Source organism: Haematobia irritans, chromosome 1 (genome assembly GCF_050003625.1).
Source record: "Haematobia irritans isolate KBUSLIRL chromosome 1, ASM5000362v1, whole genome shotgun sequence".
NCBI lineage: Eukaryota > Metazoa > Arthropoda > Insecta > Diptera > Muscidae > Haematobia > Haematobia irritans.
In genome coordinates, this window is record NC_134397.1 from 209,695,345 (window position 1) to 209,718,418 (window position 23,074).

Sequence of the window (23,074 nt, forward strand, 5' to 3'; positions counted from 1 at the left end):
AACGTTTGGCAGTAATGGATGCCACGGACATTTCTGTACGCCTAGATTATGTAGAGGGCCTGCATGCCACTTTCGAGAGTGCACAAGCAGCTCTTATTGCATCTGAAAGTAGTGCCTTTGATGATGATATTGGCTTTATATTTCTTACACAATTTTTCGAGGTTAAGGCAAATTTATCAAGGTGCATGGCTAATAAAAGGAATCCTCAACTTTCGTCAACAGTTCGTCAATTTTCGATGGAGGAAGGTTTCTCTCAACGCAAACTTCGTTTGCCAGAACTCAAAATTCCACAATTTAATGGGTCTTATACAGATTGGCCAGGATTTTTTGCCATGTTTAAGACGGTAATTGATAATGATGGCGATTTGAGTAAAATCGAAAAATTTCAGCATCTTCGCGTAAGTGTGTGCGGTCCCGCTTTAGACACAATTTCATCTCTGGACCTTACAGAAGAGAACTACGACAAGGCTCTTGAACTTCTTAAAACCAGATTTGATAATAAATTATTAAATTTCCAGATGCATATTAGGGAGATTTTTGGTCTAAAGGTGGTTGATAAGGGATCAGCCGCAGGTCTTCGTCAGTTGAGCGATAAGCTGAATTCTCATATGAGAGCTTTACAAACGTTATGTAAACCGGAGGAGCTTGCCGACGGCTTTTTGATATATCTGGTTACTTCGAAGTTGGATGCTAATTCTCAAGCAAAATGGGAAGAAGACTTACCGGTAAACACTTTACCAAAATGGTGTTCAATGGCTTCATTTTTGGAACGGAGGTGTAGAATGCTAGAAAATTTAGAGAGCTCCATGTGTATACAAAATTCCAAACAACAGGTGAGCAAAAAATTTAATTCTTCTGGTCGTAATGCGCTTGTCACTTCAACATCCCCAACAAATTGCGCATTGTGTGACATTCAAGGTCATTTTATCACTAATTGTCCAAGCTTCGAAAAACTTCAGCCGCTGGCACGATTCAAGGAGGCCAAAAGGCTGCATCTCTGTTTAAATTGTTTAAAAAAAGGCCACATGACGAAGAAATGTAAATCACGACCATGCCAACATTGTTCATCAAAACATCACTCTCTCTTGCATATTGAAAATGCTACTAATTCTCCTATGCCATATACAGTCTTTTCTTCAGCAGATGAAATTACATCGCCATCACCGCAATCTGCGCTTGTGTCATCATCGTCTTCATGCTCCGCTCCCTCAGACACGCTATCAAGTACGAGTATATTATTGGCCACAGCAATCATTATGGTAAAGAATCGATATGGAACTATGATGCCTTTTCGCGCAATTTTAGATTCTGCATCACAGCTGAATTTTATTACATATCGATCTGCAAATATGCTACAGCTAAAGGTAAATAAATCTACAGTCACCATCTCTGGTATTGGGGACGGAAGTTTCGTGGCAGACAAATCGGTAAATCTATCCATCAAGTCTTGCCACGGGGATTATTCAACTTCTTTCACAGCAGTTGTCGTACCTACCATAACTGATTACCAACCCAATTTAAATTTAAACGTAAGTAGTTGGAAAATTCCCCAAAACGTAAAGCTTGCCGATCCTAACTTTTGGCAACGAGGCCGTATGGATATACTTATTGGAGCAGGCCTATTTTTTGAATTAATGTGTGTTGGACAAATTCGATTGGGCAACAGTTTGCCGGTGCTGCAAAAAACACATTTTGGATGGGTTGTTTCAGGCGGAGTTACAAATTCGTCTAAATATTCATCCCTAGCTGTTGTTTCTAAATGCGACAATAATGAATGTTTGGAAAAAGTACTAAAAAGTTTCTGGAATGTAGAAAATAATTTCGAAGATATTCCCCTTATAAGTCAAGAAGATGCCTTTTGTGAAAACTATTTTCAGCAAACTACTGTTCGCTTACATACGGGAGAATATTCTGTACGATTGCCAAAAAGAGAAAATCTTTGTGATCTTGGAAAATCATATGAACATGCTTTGCAGCGTTTTAGAGGACTGGAGAAGAAATTAAACAGGCAACCAGAATTGAAAAAACAATATGTTCAATTCATGAATGAGTATTCTGCTTTAAAACATATGTCCCAAGTTCCAACACTACCTAAAAATTCTCTGGTTTATTTTCTGCCTCACCACTGTGTTTTAAAAGAGCACAGTACAACAACAAAGCTGCGAGTTGTGTTTGATGGGTCTGCAAAGACAACAACAGGAGTATCATTAAATGACGTGCTCTTTGTAGGTCCCACCATTCAACAAAAATTATTCCACACATTGCTGCGTTTTCGGTTATTCAAAATAGCTCTGAGTGGAGACATTTCAAAAATGTACCGATGCGTACGAATGAGCGATCCGGATAATTATTTACAATGTATTTTGTGGAGAAGTGATCCGGCCGACGATATTAAGATTTATAAATTAGACACGGTCACTTATGGGACAAAGCCTGCGGCATTTTTGGCTATTCGGGCCATGCATCAACTTTCGTTTGATGAAGAAAAATCGCATCCATTAGGATCTCAAATAATAAGAAGAGATTTTTATGTTGACGACCTAATTTCTGGTGGCAGCTCAATAAAAGGAGTGAATGAAATTCGAAAGCAAGTGACGGAATTACTAGCAAAGGGAAATTTTAAAATTCGGAAGTGGTGTTCAAACGACCCAACAGTATTGAAAGAAATCCCGTCATCCGATTGCGAGCAGTTCCTAAAATTTCATGATGGTACTGACATAACTAAAACGTTAGGTCTGATGTGGGATCCAAAAAGTGACAATTTTATCTTTTCATTCACTCCGATGACAGAAGCTAAAACGGTGACAAAACGAACAATTTTATCATCGATTGCCAGAATTTATGACCCCTTGGGTCTTATTGGACCTGTAATCACGAAAGCCAAAATCATCATGCAAACATTATGGAAACATGATTTAAATTGGGATGAGAGCTTGCCACAAGAGCTTCATTCATCATGGTTACATATTTTATCTCAATTTTCCCTTCTTCATAAATTTATGTTCCCTCGATTCGTTTCAGCACTGAATTCATCTGTGCAAATCCATGCTTTTTGTGATGTCAGTCTCTCACCATACGGGGCTTGTGTTTACGTGAGAGCAGAGTGCGAAGGAGAAATTACCACCCACTTGTTGTGTTCTAAATCCCGAGTTGCGCCACTTAAAGTGCTCACCGTGCCAAAGTTGGAGTTGTCGGCAGCTGCGCTGTTAGCAGATTTATTGGAGAGCATTTCAAAAACACTACCAACTAACATCGAATATCATTGCTGGTCGGATTCAATGGTTACGTTGTCTTGGCTACGCGAACACCCATCAAACTTTAACGTATTTGTTTCGAATCGGGTAAGTCGAATACAAAGCATAACAGAATCAATGAGATGGCACTATGTACCAACTGCCCTAAATCCATCGGACATTTTGTCAAGGGGAGCCAGTCCCGAAGAACTTTTAAAATCAAATTTATGGAAATATGGACCAGATTTTTTACGTAAAAGCCCATCTAATTGGCCCCATCAATTAAATTTTATTTCGGAATTGCCAGAGCGTCGCCGCATCGTATTGGCCACATCATCAATTGTTGATTTGTCACTAAATTGTAAATTTTACAATTCATTTTCAAAGATGCAAAGAATATTCAGTTATGTGTATCGTTTCATCAACAAAGGGTCATCCAAAAATAAAACAAACTATGATAATTCAACAATAGACGACATAAAAATGGGCACCCATCTTCTAATAAGAAATATTCAACGTATTTATTTTGCTAATGAATACAAATCGCTTTTATCAAATTCGAATGTACTACCATCAAGTAAACTATTTTCACTTGCGCCAATATTGGACTCGTTCGGCTTGATTCGTGTCGGTGGTCGACTGGAAAATTCTTTTCTTGATTTTGATGCCAGGCATCCGATAATTTTACCTAAAAATCACCCAATAACTAAATCAATGATTTTATATTTTCATGAGAAGTGTTTGCATGCTGGACCACAGTGTCTCCTCGCAGCTATAAGACAACAATATTGGCCACTAGGCGGACGAAAAATAGTAAGTTCTGTAATCTCCAAATGTGTCAGATGCTTTCGTCTAAAACCCAAACTTTCCGAACATATTATGGGTAATTTGCCGCAAGATCGAGTACGAGCCAGTAAGCCATTTCACACAACGGGAATCGATTTTTGCGGTCCATTATTTTATAAAACCGATGTTCGAAATAGGCCCCCAGTAAAGACCTACATATGTATTTTTATCTGTTTTTCAACAAAAGATTGTCATATGGAGCTTGTCCAAGATTTGTCAACTCCTGCGTTTTTAATGGCCCTGAAAAGGTTTATTTCTTTACGGGGAAAGCCTAGAAGTATTTGGTCCGACAATGCGACCAACTTTGTGGGGGCAAAAAATGAGCTCGCAGAACTAAAAGGATTATTTTTTGACCAGTCAAATATTGATATGATAAACCGACAATGCATAGACGATGGAATTGAATGGAAATTTATCCCGCCGAGATCGCCGCACTTTGGGGGCCTCTGGGAAGCGGCGGTCAAAACTGTAAAGTACCATTTCTATCGAGTTGCTGGAATATCGATATTAACATTTGATGAGATGAGGACTTTAGTATACCAGATATCAGCAATTCTTAATTCCAGACCTTTATGTCCATTGTCAGAGAATCCTAATGACGTCGAAGTTTTGACACCAGCGCATTTTTTAGTCGGCGGACCACTTGTAGCTTTCGCTGAACCTGATTTAACCGATTTAAATATAAACATATTGAACAGGTGGCAAAAAGTTTCATTCATGCAACAAACCTTTTGGAAGAAGTGGCACTCTTCGTATCTTTCTCTGTTACAAGAGAGATCTAAATGGCGAGCAACTACTACTAATTTAACTCAAGGAGATATGGTTCTAATAAAAGATGAAAACTTACCACCACTAAAGTGGCAACTTGGCCGAGTTTCAGAACTAATTCATGGAAAAGATGGTACAGCAAGAGTCGCAGTAATAAAAACCAGCACTGGTGAATGTAAACGAGCTGTAACAAAATTGGCAGTTTTACCTATTGAAAGAGAGAGTTGAAAGACTGAATCTTCCAACGGGGGGAGGATGTACGGTGCAGTCATAGTCGCTGTTGGCAATCAAACCAAAAAATATTGCATACAGTACTTCCTATTGCTCTCATCATTTCCTATCGTTAACACAACTCTCATTACTGGCTATAGAATTACAATAACACATCTAATATGCAAATATTCGTTGACTTTTGTATACCAACTTCACTCATAACTGTTTCAAAATGTTTTTCTACTTTTTTTTGTCTTTTTGCCCTTGCCGCTTTGCATGAAGTATTACTGCATTCTTTCTAGTTAGTTGCGTAAGAACCTTTGAATAAACCAATTGATTCGAAAATATTTTTGTACAATTTTTTATTTGGAAAATTTTGGGAGAAGTCTGCAAAAAGGCTTGCAGATTTAAACACCAACAATAACAAAACAAAACGAATAAAATAAAATTTTGACAAAAATTTCTATAGAAATAAAATTTTGACAACATTTACTATAGCAATAAAATTTTGACAAAATTTTCAATAGAAATAAAATTTTGAAAAAATTTTCAATAGAAAAAAATCTCGACAAAATTTCGTATAGTAAAAAAATTTTGACAAAATTTTCTATAGAAATAAAATTTTGACAAAATTTTCTGTAGAAATAAAATTTTGACAAAATTTTCTATAGAGATAAAATATTGGTAGATTATCTTTGGGTATCGGCTATATATAATTATAGACCGATATGGACCAATTTTGGAATGGCTGTTAGCGGCCATATACTAGCGCAATGTACCATATTTCACCACGTACCAAATTTCAACAGGATTGGATGAATTTTGCTCCTACAAGAGCTCCGGAGGTCAAATCCGGTATGAAACAATTTTTGCATGGTTGTTAGAGACCATATACTAACACCACGTACCAAATTTCAACCGGATCGGGTGAATTTATTCATGAGGCTCCGGAGGTCAAATCTGGGGATCGGTTTATATGGGGGCTATATATAATTATGGGACTATATATAATTATGGACCGATGTGGACCAATTTTTGCATGGTTGTTAGAGACCATATACTAACACCATGTACCAAATTTCTCCTGGATCGGATGAAATTTGCTTCTCTTAGAAGCTCCGCAAGCCAAATCGGGGGACCGGTTTATATGGGGGCTATATATAATTATAGACCGATGTGGACCAATTTTCGCATGATTGTTAGAGACCATATACTGACACCATGTACCAAATTTCAGCCGGATGGGATGAAATTTGCTTCTCTTAGAAGCTCTGCAAGCCAATTCTAGGGATCGGTTTATATGGGGGCTATATATAATTATGGACCGATGTGGACCAATTTTCGCATGGTTGTTAGATACCATATCTTTATCACAATGGACTGAATAGTCTAAGTGAGCCTTAAAATTAATCGGGCTGCCACTTTAACCTACCATATACTTACACCATGTACCAAATTTCAGCCGGATCGGATGAAATTTGCTTCTCTTAGAAGCTCCGCAAGCTAAATCGGGGGATCGGTTTATATGGGGGCTAAATATATTAATAGACCGATATGGACCAATTTTTGCATGTTTGTTAGAGACCATCTAGTAATACCATGTACCAAATTTCAACCGGATCGGATGAAATTTGCTCCTGCAAGAGACTTCGTAAGCCAAATCTGAGCGCCGGTTTATACGGGGGCTAAACGTAAAAGTGGTCCGATATGGCCCATCTGCAACACCATCTGACCTACATCAATAACAACTACTTGTGCCAAGTTTCAAGTCGATAGATTGTTTCGTTCGGAAGTAAGCGTGATTTCAACAGACGGATGGACGGACATGATTAGATCGACTCAGAATTTCACCACGACCCAGAATATATACTTAATGGGGTCTTTGAGCAATATTTCGATGTGTTACAAACGTAATGACAAAGTTAATATAGGGGGGGGGGGGGGGTACATCCTATGGTGGAGGGTATAAAAAGCTTCAAATATAGGCTAATAATTATTTAGAGAATTTTGTATATTTAGTTTAAAGATTAACTGGATTAAAATCTCTTATTTTTGAAAAGGTTTTAGTTTGATGGTCAATAAACAAAAAATCGTCGATTTTAAGAATTATCTCAATAATATTCATAAAGTTTTTCTTAGGACGAATTGACCTCAGTTCAATGGATTTTTTTTCCTGTATATGTACCCATTTTAAAGTCGTACTTCCTAACTCTAAGGACAGAACGCCTTCATTGAAAAGTTTCTGGACTTTCGTTTAATGAAAAATACTTTTGTGTCAGAGAAATGTGTCTTTGTGGTCGAGAGTCCAATGTTTTACTAACGGAATGGTAAACTCATTGTGGGTATAAAAATCGTTGCTAGAAGGGGGAATCTCCTCAATTGTCTTCCCCAAGCTCACCAAGATTTTTAAAATATTTTTATTTTCTATTTTTGTATAATTCATAGATTGTGAATTTTCGTGGAAATTTACGCTATATCCAAATTCGTATCTTTACAGCAGGCGTTCTGTGAATCTTATATATAATTCCAATTAAAAAAGTATCCATAACTTGTTGAAACAGTTTCGTATTAGTATCATTTGGATATTGAATTGTATTGTTGAAAAAGTTTCATATTAGTGTCATTTGGAGATTGAAATTAGTCAAAGTTCTTGAATTTTAAAATTCATAATTCATAATGGTATGGATATTTAGTATACTCTCTCCGGCAAAAAAAAACTCTCAAATGGAACTTAACTTTTTTTCTCCAGTAGAGTATAAAAAAAAAATTTAAATTAGCCTTTGTACAAAATGGAGGGTTTGAGCTGGCGATGAAGTCACATCAATTAAGTTTTGATCGATTGATTGATTGGTTGACTGATTTCGTGGAAACCTCAACAAATGAGTGGGAGCTAAAGAAAATTGTTTTGACGCCTAAACATCAAACAAAAAAACATTACTTCGTTGTATGTCTCCAGAAATGTTAAATTTCCTCATCTCCCTCCCCTTTCATTTCTCTATAGTACTTTGAAGTTATTTGGAAGGACCCAACAACAAAGAAGTACAACATACTATTCAAAGGCAAAAATTATATCAAGCGACGTCACATGAAAGACGACAAATTAAATAAAGGCGATACACAGTGGGCCAAGACAAAAAATATTCAAACTTGGAAACTCTGAAACCTGGACACCTCTCACAAATGGACAATTGTCCAAAAGTCGATAAACTCTTCAATGAAATTATTGTATCCTTATAGTTAAGTGATTTGATCTAAAAATAAGTATCATTACATTAAAAAAACGCTCAAAAATAGGATATGTCTTTAAAGACATTATTTTAAAGATGATGCTAAATTTGGATGTTTAATTTTTCGTTAACACGTTTTTGAAAGGGCTTTGATAGCACGTAAAGAAACAAGTATATACAGCAGTAAGTTCGGCCGGGCCGAATCTTAAACACCCACCACCATGAATCAAATGTTAGGGTTTCCTTTGAAATTTCAGAGGGTTTGAGGACAGATCAAGCAGATCAGTTCAACCAGAACACTTCACGAAGATAAATTTAAAGATTTTACCTATGAAGACTATATCAGATTCTGGATTTATAAGAATCATTTTTGTTTGAGTTTTAGAGAAATCATTAACATCTCTTGTATTTAAGTGTGCAAGAAAATTATAAAATAACGTCTTGATTTGAAATCTTAAATAGAAATAGAAATAATATCTGGAAATTTTACATTGAGTTTCAAGCAATTTTCATGATCAGTGCGCCTTCTATACTCTCAAGAAGTGAAATCGGTCTATATGTAGGCATTACCAAATGGACCGATAAAAACTTAATTCGATACACGTTTTTGTGAGCCTTAAATACCAGAATATTTACAATTTCAGGCAAATCGGATAAAAATTACGGTAAGGAGTTAAATCGGGAAATCGTTCTTATGGGGGCTATACTAAAATACGGACCGATACTCACCGTTTTCGGCACACCTCTTTATGACCCGAAAATACCTCTAGATTTCCAATTTCAGGCAAATTGGATAAAAACTACGGTTTCTATAAGCCCACGAAGTAAATCGGGAGATCGGTCTGTATGGGGGCTATACCAAAACATGGACCGGTACTCACCAATTTTGGTACACCTCTTTATGGTCCTAAAGTACCTGTAGATTTCAAATTTCAGACAAATTGGATAAAAACTACAGTTTCTATAAGCCTAAGAAGTAAAATCGGGAGATCGGTCTATATGGGGGCTATACCAAAACATGGACCGATACTCACCATTTTTGGCACACCTCTTTATGGTCATAAAATACCTCTAGATTTAAAATTTCAGGCAAATTGGATAAAAACTACGATTTCTATAAGCCCAAGACCCCAAAACGGGAGGTCGGTTTATATGGGGACTATATCAAAACCTTGACCGATATAGCCCATCTTCGAACTTAACCTGTCTACAGACAAAAGACGAGTTTGTGCAAAATTTCAGCATGATTGCTTCATTATTGAAGACTGTAGCGTGATTACAACAGACAGACAGACGGACATCGTTTTATCGTCTTAGAATTTCTCCCTGATCTAGAATATATATACTTTATATAGTCGGAATTCGATATTTCGATGTGTTACAAACGGAATGACAAACTTATTATACCCCCGTCACCATTCTATGGTGGTGAGTATAAAAAAGCTGAAAAAACGGATAAATTCAAATCTGTTTCCTATACACAAAAAAATGTATGATTAAGCCACGAAATTGTTGATACAATTAATTTTTTAATTGAAATGTCTTCAATCACGAAAATGATGGTATCAATCACAGTTTTAATTGGATATGAAAAAATATTTGATTAAAAAATAATTATTTTTTTTTTAATTTCAAATAATTTTTTAATTGATTAATTGTATCAATTAATTTTTATATACTTCACCACTACTGTGGTACAGGGTATAATACGTTTGTGCATTTGTATGTAACGCCAAGAAGGAAAAGTCTGAGACCCATCGTTTAGTATACCGATCGTCTTAGAATTAAATTCTGAGTCGATTTAGCGATGTCTGTCTGTCTGTCTATCTGTCCGTCTGTCTGTATATGTTATTTTGTGTGCAAAGTACAGGTCACAGTTTAAGTCCGATCGTCCTAAAATTTGGCACAGAGTTTTAATTTGGCTCAAAGACAATCGCTATTGATTTTGAAAAAAAAATCGGTTCAGATTTAGATATAGCTGCCATATATATTTATCATCGATCTGGTCATAATTGACGTATTTATCAACTTATTTTCTTAAAATTTCGTACAGCCAAAGGGTTTGCGGCTCTCGTAAAATATGCAAAATATCATCCAAATCGGTTCAGATTTAGATATAGCTCTTTCGTCCGATTTGCACTTATATGGCCACAAAAGCCAGAGTTTTTTTCCTGATTTCAAATTTTGCACAAGGAGTTCGTTTAATAGTATAGTTAAGTGTGCTAAATTTGATTAAAATCAGTTCCGATTTAGATATAGCTCCCATATGTATCTTTCGTCCGATTTGGACTTATATGGCCACAAAAGCCAGAGTTTTGTCCTGATTTGCTTCAAATTTTGCACAAGGATTACGTTTAGTAGTATCGTTAATTGTGCCAAATTTAGTTGGAATCGGTTCAGACTTAGATATAGCTCCCATATATATCTTTCGTCCGATTTAAACTTATATGGCCTCAAAAGCCAGAGTTATGTCCTGATTTGCTTCAAATTTTGCGCAAGGAGTACGTTTAATAGTATCGTTAATTGTGCCAAATTTAGTTGAAATCGGTTCAGACTTAGATATAGCTCCCATATATATCTTTCGCCCGATATGGACTTATATGGCCCCAGAAGCCAGAGTTTTACCCTAATTTGCTTGAAATATTGCACTAGGAATACAATTAGTAGTGTAGTCAAGTGTGGTGAATTTTATTGAAATCGGTTCAGATTTAGATATAGGACCCATATATATCATTCGCCCGATTTGGACTAATATGACCACAGAGGCAACAGTTTTACTCTGATTTACGTGAAATTTTGCAGAGGGAGTAGAATTAACATAGTAACTATGCATGTGTAATTTTATTGAAATCGGTTCAGATTTCGATATAGCTTCCATATATCTGTTTTTCTGATTTAGGCCAAAATGGCCAAAATACCCACATTTTCCTTATAAAATTGCCACTGCTAAGTCGAAAACTTGTAAAAATGTTTCAAATTTTCCTATCACTCTAATACACATTTATCGACCAATAAATCATAAATACACTTATGCGAAGTTGCCTCAAAATTGGTTCAGATTTAAATGTTTCCCATATTTATACCCTGCGCCACACTGTGGAACAGGGTATTATAAGTTAGTGCATATGTTTGTAACACCCAGAAGGAGACGAGATAGACACATGGTGTCTTTGGCAATAATGCTCAGGGTGGGTCCCTGAGTCGATATAACCATGTCCGTCTGGCCGTCTGTCCGTCCGTCCGTCCGTCTGTCTGTGAACACATTTTTGTGATCAAAGTCTAGGTCGCAATTTAAGTCCAATCGCCTTCAGATTTGGCACATGTTCAGAATAGAACCCTGTTGATTTTGGAAGAAATCGGTTCAGATTTAGATATAGCTCCCATATATATATATATCTGTTTTTCTGATTTAGGCCAAAATGGCCAAAATACCCACATTTTCCTTATAAAATTGCCACTGCTAAGTCGAAAACTTGTAAAAATGTTTCAAATTTTCCTATCACTCTAATACACATTTATCGACCAATAAATCATAAATACACTTATGCGAAGTTGCCTCAAAATTGGTTCAGATTTAAATGTTTCCCATATTTATACCCTGCGCCACACTGTGGAACAGGGTATTATAAGTTAGTGCATATGTTTGTAACACCCAGAAGGAGAGCCAGATTTTTTGCCGAAGTTGGTTGAAATTTTGCACTAGGAGTACAATTAGTAGTATAGTCAAGTGTGCAAAATTTGATTGAAATCGGTTCAGATTTAGATATAGCTCCCTTATATATCTTTCGCCCGATATGGACTAATATGGTCCTAAAAGCCAGAGTTTTGGCCCAATTTGGTTGAAGTTTTGCACAGGGAGTAGATTTAGCATTGTAGTTATGCGTGCCAAATTTGGTTGAAGTCGATTCAGATTTAGATATAGCTTCCATATATATCTTTCGCCCGATATGTACTTATATGGACCCAGAAGCCAGAGTTTTATCCCGATTAGCTTGAAATTTTGCACAAGTAGTACAATTGGTAGTATAGTCATGTGTGCCAAAGTTGATTGAAATCGGTTCAGATTTAGATATAGCTTCCATATATATGTTTTTCTGATTTCGACAAAAATGGTCAAAATACCAACATTTTCCTTGTTAAATCGCCACTGCTTAATCGAAAAGTTGTAAAAATGACTCTAATTTCCATAAACTTCTAATATATATATATATATATATATATATATATATATATATATATATATATATATATATATATATATATATATATATATATATATATATATATATATATATATATATATATATATATATATATATATATATATATATATATATATATATATATATATATATATATATATATATATATATATATATATATATATATATATATATATATATATATATATATATATATATATATATATATATATATATATATATATATATATATATATATATATATATATATATATATATATATATATCGAGCGATAAATCGAAAAAAAAAATTTTGCGAAGTTTCCTTAAAATTGCTTCAGATTTAAATGTTTCCCATATTTTTGACTAAAATTGTGTTCCACCCTAGTGCATTAGCCAACTTAAATTTTGAGTCTATAGATTTTGTAAAAGTCTATCAAATTCTATCCAAATCGAGTGATATTTAAATGTATGTATTTGGGACAAACCTTTATATATAGCACCCAACACATTTGACGGATGTGATATGGTATCGAAAATTTAGATCTACAAAGTGGTGCAGGGTATAACATAGTCGGCCCCGCCCGACTTTAGACTTTCCTTACTTGTTTTTTAGTAACATTGTGATTCATCCCAGGGCATAAGCCGATTTAAATTTTATTTCTAGAAATTTTGTAGAAGTACAAAAAATTGTCTCTAAACCGGTTCAGATATAAATATTTGTATATGGGAATATAAACCTTCATGAAGGAGTTGAGATGATAACACAAATGTTGGTCTACAAAGTGGTGAAGGGTATAATATAGTCATCCCCGCCCGACTTTATACTTTACTTACTTGTTTTAATTGAGATAGTTTTCAGCTTCAATTAACTTTTTAAATGGAAATATTTTGGTGATATATTTTTCTGTGTATCCAAAACTCAAATTAGAAAGAAAATTATTTCTCAATTCTTCGCTTCTTTGTCTCAGAATCAATACCAAAATCATTAGTGTAAGGACAAAATCTCCGGAATAGGACATGCTCTTTTTCAGTGTACGAGCGATAAACTTCCTGCTTTCAGTTTGAATTTATTTTTTCTTAATATAAAGTTTATTAAAATCAGCCCGTAGGTTTTAGACCAATGTATTCATTTTGCAATTAAGACATTTTTTTTTCGATAATAGAATAATTACCATAGAAGTTTATTAATACAAATATAATATTATTTTCCATTTTTTGAATACCATCACAGACCAATTCATTGCATTACCTACACACAAAAAAATGTCTGATTCAATCACGAAATTAATTGATCCAATTAATTTTCTAATTGAAATGTCTTCAATCACAGAAATGATAGTATCAATTAAAAAATTAATTGAAGGTCAATTAAAAATTAATTGATCCAATTAAAAATTAATTGATACTATTAAAAATTAATTGATCCAATTAAAAAATTAATTGATACTTATAATTTTTGTGATTGATTTTTATTTCAATTTGTTGATTCAATTAAATTTTTAATTGAATATTTTTCCTCTGTTGGTTAAGCTACACTTGTAGTTTAGTCAATGCATGGCTTTAAGCTGAGATCAAAAAACAAAAAAAAAACAACAATAACGATTGAAGAGAAGCCAACAATAACAAACAAAACTCAATTAAAATTTTAATTGGATTAATTCGTGAAATTTTTTTCTGTGTATCTCGTCGAGTGCTTCTATGTCAATTGAATTTCATTATCACCTCCACTTTGTCATTACGCACAACCAAATTGGACAGAGTAATTACCCTCTACCCTCATACTCTCTATCACACTCATACAATTACACGCATTAGCAAGGAACAAGGGCTTCGTGTCATTGGCCCCAAAAGCAAATATTTAAACGAAAATTTGAAAGGATATAGAAAAATGAATACAATTAACATCAAAATCACAGTGGCAATATACAAAATTGAGTGCTTGAAATGTTAATTGGGAGCATAGTTAAAGAGCTTTTTGTTCAAGAGAAAATACCAACACAATTTAAGACATTAGAAGCAAGCAGAGTTACGCCAAAGGCAAGGCAATATTTTCTTTTGGACTTCATTAATCACCATTACAGAGTGTCATTGGCAAAGCCAATGGCTTGTGAAATATTTACAAACTACTTACATATTTATTACACTCTTTACGTAAAAGGTTTGTTTAATAAGTTATTTTTGTGTATTATTTTCTCTATGATCTTAAAACACATTTCAAATTTTGTGATAGTTTTTTTCAGTGTATTAAAGCTTATATTTCTTTGTGGGTTTTTCACTTAGAATCCTATGCAGGCATGTGTGCTTGAATTTTAATATCAATTGGTATTGAATTTTCACCACAATAGAGAGAAGATTGTAATTTACAATGGAGTGTTAATGGAAAAGTTCCTACGATAATTATGAAGATTAAATTTTCATTGATTTTTCCAACAATCTCTTGTTCTCTGTTTCAAACACCCACTTGAATTTAAACGATTTTGTCTGCACTTAGAAATTCGAATAAATCCCTAAGTGAGTTAACCTAATAGACATTATGCCTTATAATTACATTCATATCCACAAATATTCATTTCCGTTTCTATATTCTGAATATTCTCTCTGGCCCTCATTCGAATAATAACAACAAACGAAATGAACGAACGAAACATCCTTATTCATAGTCTGTTTTAGAATTACTTGGTTGTCATAGACGCCAGTTGGTATTCGTTCATTTAGTTATTGTTGTTGTTGTTGTTGTTGTTGTTTTTATTTTCAATGCTCTTGTTCGCTGTCTCCTGCGGTCTCTTTGTTGTTCATTCATTGAGCACAATACACTAAACAAGCAAAGACATGTACTCATTAGGATAATTATTTCTCAGCATATCACATTATTATTCCTGTTCATTTTTGCACAACGATATGTTTTTGCTTCTAGCTATCGTTTCGAACATTATCTAATGTTGGCCATGCCGACCGTCCTTCTATCGTATCAACTTCCTGTGAAATGAATAACAACAACAATTTATTCATCTCCCTCTCTCCCTCTCATACTCTCTCTTTTCTATCTAACTAACTTAGTAGGGTTTTGCACTCTAAATGCCTTGGTCATAGTACGAGTTTATGGAGCCAAAGGGGAAATGACATGGTATTGTGTACTTATGTGTGTGTGTGTGTGCGGGTGAGAGTTTGTGTTTTAATTGCATTCACTTGATGCTATAATGTCTCAACGATTATTCAACAGTTATGGAGTACATGACGAGAAAATATCTTCGTATGAAAAATTAATGAAAGAGATTTTCATAATAATTTCATGTCACAAATGTTGATCTACTGCAAGAATAAACTTAGTTGTTATATTAGTTTCTATATTCTGCAACATTATTGTCAAATAGGATTATAGTAAGTTAGTGCATATTTGTAAAAGAGTCAGAAGAGAGTAAGATAGACTTATATTCTGTATTGTCAATTATTGAGAAGCAAATTTAATACATATTGCATAAAATCGAAAAAAAAGATTATTTTAAGATTTTAAATCCTGAATCTTGATAGTAAACAATATAGAATAAGAAGAGAGAATAAAGAATAACATTTAATTATTACTAAAAAACGAGATAAAATTTTTCTTAAAAGCAACTGCGTCACTTATACATTGAATATTATAAGTGAGTTCCACAGACGGATGGAGTTAGGTTAGGTTAGGTGGCAGCCCGACGTATCAGGCTCACTTAGACTATTCAGTCCATTGTGATACCACATTGGTGAACTTCTCTCTTATCACCGAGTGCTGCCCGATTCCATGTTAAGCTCAATGACAAGGGACCTCCTTTTTATAGCCGAGTCCGAACGGCGTTCCACATTGCAGTGAAACCACTTAGAGAAGTTTTGAAACCCTCAGAAATGTCACCAGCATCAATGAGGTGGTATAATCCACCGCTGAAAAACTTTTTGGTGCTCGGTCGAAGCATGGAGTTAATAAAAAATTGCCACTCTGACACCAAACAACTATGGCGAAGTAGAATTAATCCTTTTCCCCTATTGTATATTGAGAAATACAAGCATTGAAATAAATACACACACTGAAAAAAAGCATGCCCGGTTCCAAAGATTTTATCTTTACTTTAACAATTTCGGTATTGATTCCGAGCCAAAGAAGCGGAGAATACTAATAAGGATACTTTTAAGACACAATTCTCTTTTAAATTTAGGTTTTGTGTACTTGACTCTAGGAAGCAAATTTTAATTTTTCGTTTTTGCTGCTTGTTTTCTTCATATGCTATCAAAGTCCTTTAAAAACGGGTTAACGACGACTTTATTTTCCAAATTAAGATTCGACTTCCATAGAAATTATGCTATGTTTCAAGCAAAAAACGTCTTTAAAATAAAGTATTGGAAAATGTGTCTTATATTTGAACGATTTTTTGCTTTGTAGTCAAGATACAAAAAGGCAACAAATTTAAAGACAATTTCATTAATTTTAAAGAATTTTTCTGAATTATTAAAGTCAAGTTGACCTTAGCTCAAAAATTTTTTCTTTCATATTATGAAACCCATTTGTAAGTCAAATCACTTAATTATAAGGACAATACGACTTCATTGAAAAGTTTATCGACTTTTGGACAAGGAAAAAAACTTTATATTAGAGAAATGCGTCTTCTATGCTAAGCAAAATTTGCATTTGTATTTTAAAGACATGCAATCTTTGACCTCACGACAATATTTTTTTCAGTGCAGGGTGAATAACCCTATGCAGGAAATTGGGGACTCTTAACTTAAGTAAATTGCGAAATATCGTTTTATTCAAGCATTCTGAGAAAACTGAAAAAATGTATTATACGCAGCGAGTTGTGCTATTGAACGTCCCACTCAGTCTCTGCATACTTAGAGCATCGCACTTAGCAATCAACTGTGTAGCAAAATAGGCAGCAAAAATGACTTGGCTAAGATAACCCTTATTCTTAGCGGAGTACAATGTTGTGATCGCCATAGTGTACGCAGTATAGAATAGACACGCTCAAACAGGACAGTAATGTCCTACTAGTTTACTTGGATCCAAAGTTTTTGACTTTCCTTTTTATACCCTCCATCATAGGATATTAACTTTGTCATTCCGTTTGTAACACATCGAAATATTGCTCTAAGACCCCATAAAGTATATATATTCTGGGTCGTGGTGAAATTCTGAGTCGATCTAAGCATGTCCGTCCGTCTGTCCGTCCGTCTGTTGAAATCACGCTAACTTCCGAACGAAACAAGCTATCGACTTGAAACTTGGCACAAGTAGTTGTTATCAATGTAGGTCGGATGGTATTGAAAATAAGCCATATCGGTCCACTGTTACGTATAGCCCCCATATAAAGGGACCCTCAGATTTGGCTTGTGGAGCCTCTAACAGAGGCATATTTCATCCGATGCAGCTGAAATTTGGTATATGGTGTTGGTATATGGTCTCTAACAACCATGCAAAAATTGGTCCACATCGGTCCATAATTGTATATAGCCCCCATATAAACCGATCTCCAGATTTGGCTTACGGAGCCTAAAAGAGAAGCAAATTTCATCCGATCCGGCTGAAATTCGGTACATGGTGTTGGTATATGGTCTCTAACAACCATGCAGAAATTGGTTCACATCGGTCCATAATTATATATAGCCCCCATATAAACCGATCCCCAGATTTGGCTTGCGGAGTCTCAAAGAGAAGCAAATTTCATCCGATCCGGCTGAAATTTGGTACATGATGTTGGTATATGGTCTCTAACAACCATGCAAAAATTGGTCCATATCGGTCCTTAATTATATATAGCCCCCATATAAACCGATCCCCAGATTTGACTTGTAGAGCATCTAAGAGAAGCATATTTCATCCGATCCGGCTGAAATTTGGTACATGATGTTGGTATATGGTCTCTAACAACCATGCAAAAATTGGTCCACAACGGTCCATAATTATATATAGACCCCATATAAACCGATCTCCAGATTTGGCTTACGGAGCCTAAAAGAGAAGCAAATTTCATCCGATCCGGCTGAAATTCGGTACATGGTGTTGGTATATGGTCTCTAACAACCATGCAAAAATTGGTTCACATCGGTCCATAAATGTATATAGCCCCCGTATAAACCGATCCCCAGATTTGGCTTGCGGAGCCTCAAAGAGAAGCAAATTTCATCCGATCCGGCTGAAATTTGGTACATGATGTTGGTATATGGTCTCTAACAACCATGCAAAAATTGGTCCATATCGGTCCTTAATTATATATAGCCCCCATATAAACCGATCCCCAGATTTGGCTTGCGGAGCCTCAAAGAGAAGCAAATTTCATCCGATCCGGCTGAAATTTGGTACATGATGTTGGTATATGGTCTCTAACAACCATGCAAAAATTGGTCCACATCGGTCCATAATTATATATGGCGCCCATATAAACCGATCCCCAGATTTGTGTTGCGGAGCCTGAAAGAGAAGCAAATTTCATCCGATCCGGCTGAAATTTGGTACATGGTATTAGTATATGGTCTCTAATAACCATGCAAAAATTGCTCCACATCGGTCCATAATCATATATAGCCCCCATATAAACCGATCCCCAGATTTGGCTTGCGGAACCTCAAAGAGAAGCAATTTTCATCCAATCCGGTTGTAATTTGGACAATGGTGTTAGTATATGATCTTTAACAACCGTGCCAGAATTGGTCCATATCGGTCAATAATTATATATAGCCCCCATATAAAACATTCTCCAGATTTGACCTCCGGAGCCTCTTGGAGGAGCAAAATTCATCCGATCCGGCTCAAATTAGGCACGTGGTGTTAGTATATGGTCGCTAACAACCATACCAAAATTGGTCCAATCACACAAAAATTGGTCAATATCGGTTCATAATCATGGTTGCCACTAGAGCCAAAAATAATCTACCAAAATTTTATTTCTATAGAAAATTTTGTCAAAATTTTATTTCTATAGAAAATTTTGTCAAAATTTTATTTCTGTAGAAATTTTTGTCAACATTTTCTTTCTATAGAAAATTTTGTCAAAATTTTTATTTCTATAGAAAATTTTGTGAAAATTTTATTTCTATAGAAAATTTTGTCAAAATTTTATGTCTACTTTGTCAAACTGAATTATATACGTATTGGATCGATCTTTTTTGATTTAATATATACCACGTATGGACTTACATACAATTTAGAAGATGGTGTTAGGAGGTTTTAAGATACCTTGCCATCGGCAAGCGTTACCGCAACTTACGTAATTCGATTGTGGATGGCAGTGTTTAGATGAAGTTTCTACGCAATCCATGATGGAGAGTACATAAGCTTCGGCCTGGTCGAACTTACGGCCGTATATACTTGTTGGTATTAATTCCGAGCCAAAGATGCGGCGTCTTTAAAATAAAGACATTTTTTAGCGACCTATCTAGCTTTAAATTTAAGATGAATAAAATTAAAATTATGATGCAGATCTCATTTATCAAATTGTAATTCTCTTTTCGCGGTGTATTATAAAGCTATTCACGTACAAACAAATGTTAGTTGAAAAATCCAAATTATAACGAATAGTTCAAAGAAAAACCCCTTTAAACCAAAGATGTTAAATCCTCAAAATAAGTCTTAGCCTATATTGGAAATGTTTTTATCTTAAATCTAAAGATTCAATATTTCAGTTGATTTAAGGAAGATTTCTGTAAATCGAAATATGTTTTTCTTTATTTTAAGGAGAATTTGCCTTAGTTCAACGACATGCGACTTTAACGGAGGGACCCATATTTACAAAATTTGTGTCCTAAATTCAATGAAAAAAATTTTTTGAAACTTAATTTTAATTAAAATTTCATTATATTAACAAAATGTATCCTTAATATTTTGTAAATTTCGCATCCTAAAATTTAGGTTGCGTAATATTTAATATCACGTAAACATTTTTTTCAGTGTACGGTAGTCTTTTCTATGAAAACGGGTAAATTTGTATATATAATGCGGATTGGGCTTTGTTGATGGATTACTTTCGCAAGATATAGTTTTAATTTTACATTGTCTTCTAAAGTTAGTCCATACCGGGTGCATCTTAAATAAAACAGAGGCTTAGAAGGAGTAATACACTCAAAACACAGTGACCCCACCAGGAATGTAAATTTTGGTTAATTTTAGAAAATTTTAACTAAATTGTATTGTAAACGCAGATGTCACGCCGATTTCACAAAATTTAGTAGTCCTTCACAAAGAAAATTTCGTAGTGTGAAGGAAAAAGTGGAGTTAAAAATTGCAAAATTGATTGTAGTCATAATTTTAATTTTTTATTTTATTTTCTTAAGTAAATTTAATCTATATTCTTTATGTTGAGTATCTCTGTATATGGCCACTTAGGCTTGGTTGTAAAATGAGTTAAAATAAATAAATAAAAATAAATACACTGTCTTTATGCCATACGAAGTTCAAGCTGGGCGTATTATTGATAAAATTTACAAATTTTAAGAAATTCTGAACTATTTTGTGGGAGACACGAATTTAGTACATTTGTAAGCTTCAATTATGTATAAGTTTTTATACCCTACGCCACACTGTGGAACAGGGTGTTATAAGTTAGTGCATATGTTTGCAACACCCAGAAGGAGACGAGATAGACACATGGTGTCTTTGGCAAAAATGCTCAGGGTGGGCTCTTGAGTCGATATAGCGATGTCCGTCTGTCCGTGAACACATTTTTGTAATCAAAGTCTAGGTCGCAGTTTTAGTCCAATCGACTTTAAATTTGGCACAAGTATGTGTTTTGGCTCAGAATAGAACTCTATTGATTTGGGAAGAAATCGGTTCAGATTTAGATATAGCTCCCATATATATATTTCACCCGATATGGACTTATATGGCCCCAGAAGCCAGAGTTTTACCCTAATTTGCTTAAAATTTTGCACAAGAAGAACAATTAGTACTATAGTCAAGTGTGTCAAATTTTATTGAAATCGGTTCAGATTTAGATATAGCTCCCATATATATCTTTCGCCCGATATGGACTAATACGGTCCCAGAAGCCAGAGTTTTACCCCAATTTGGTTGAAATTTTGCACTAGGAGTACAATTAGTAGTGTAGTCATGTCTGTCAAATTTTATTGAAATCGGTTCAGATATATATCGTTCTCCCGATTTACACTCACATGACCACAGAGGCCCATCTGTTACTTCGATTTAACTGAAATTTTGCACAGGAAGTAAAATTTGCATTGTAGCTATGCGTGCCAAATTTGGTTGAAATCGGTTCAGATTTAGATATATCTCCCATATATAGCTTTCGCCCGATTTACGCTCATATGACCACAGTGGCCAATCTTTTACTCCGATTCAATTGAAATTTTGCACAGGGAGTAGAATTAGCATTGTAGCTATGCGTGCCAAATTTGGTTGGAATCGGTTCAGATTTAGATATAGCTCCCATATATATGTTTTTCTGATTTCGACAAAAATGGTCAAAATATCAACAATTTCCTTGTAAAATCGCCACTGCTTAGTCGAAAAGTTGTAAAAATGACTCTAATTTTCCTAAACTTCTAATACATGTACATATATCGAGCATTAAATCATAAATAAAGTTTTTCGAAATTTCCTTAAAATTGCTTCAGATTTAAATGTTTCCCATATTTTTGTACTAACATTGTGTTCCACCCTAGTGCATTAGTCGACTTAAATTTTGAGTCTATAGATTTTGTAGATCTGAGTCTATAGATCAAATTCTGTCCAGATCGAGTGATATTTAAATGTATGTATTTGGGAAAAACCTTTATATATAGCCCCCAACACGGATGTGATATGGTATCGAAAATTTAGGTCTACAAAGTGGTGCAGGGTATAATATAGTCGGCCCCGCCCGACTTTCTACTTTACTTACTTGTTTTAGTTTATTTAAAAAAACTTTCTCAAAATATAATGAAAATTAATCATAATAGAGTTAAATTTGCTTTTTTTTTATTTAAGGAATCCTGGCCTTGGTTCAAAGGCATATCACAAGGATGCAAATTCGAAAGATTCGGGTCCTATTTTTATTGAAACAATTTTTAAAGCAAATATTATGAAATTTCTATTAATTAAAATGTGTTTACATTGAAGAAATTTGTATTTAGCATTATCGAGAATTTGATGATTTTGACAACAATTGGTGATTTTACAAACTTGGCACATCGTGAAATAAGTGATTGCATATTAGGTAATCATATTCTTAAATACACCAATTATTTCACTTCCAAAGTTATGCCTGAGGTGAAAGACTTCTATTCAAGGACATGTAAATGTCTACATTATATTTATTTTACGGAGTCGAAAGAATATTTTCCCAATGTATATTATTTCATAGAGCCTATGAAAATGTCTTACGTTTTTCCTATAAATTTTTTGTGTGCTGTAATATTGACCACATGCTGTCTTTTATTGAATTAAAATCCCATGTTCTGTGGAGAGATTTCCTCTTCCTGAATTTCTATATACATACAGTCTTAAATTGGAAATATAATATGATGTGGCTATGGCAACCGGATACATATTTGATTTAATCTAATTATTATTCACAATGCGTTTCTGTTTTTTAACTGTATGTAGATAATTCGTACAACATTAGTT

General features: G+C 34.4%; 2 protein-coding genes across 2 annotated transcripts in view; both read left to right on the plus strand.

Moving 5' to 3' along the window:
* Pde6 (phosphodiesterase 6) overlaps positions 1-23,074 on the plus strand; it is a 474,642-nt gene that overhangs the window by 265,868 nt on the left and 185,700 nt on the right. The window lies entirely within an intron of this gene.
* On the plus strand, positions 1,257-5,075 carry LOC142234640 (uncharacterized). Its single transcript, XM_075305807.1, has one exon. The coding sequence runs from the start codon at positions 1,257-1,259 to the stop codon at positions 5,073-5,075; it is 3,819 nt and encodes a 1,272-aa protein (XP_075161922.1).

What these genes read in the sequence shown, in the direction of transcription:
- LOC142234640 (XM_075305807.1), top strand. Translation starts at nt 1,257, where the DNA reads ATGGTAAAGAATCGATATGGAACTATGATGCCTTTTCGCGCAATTTTA.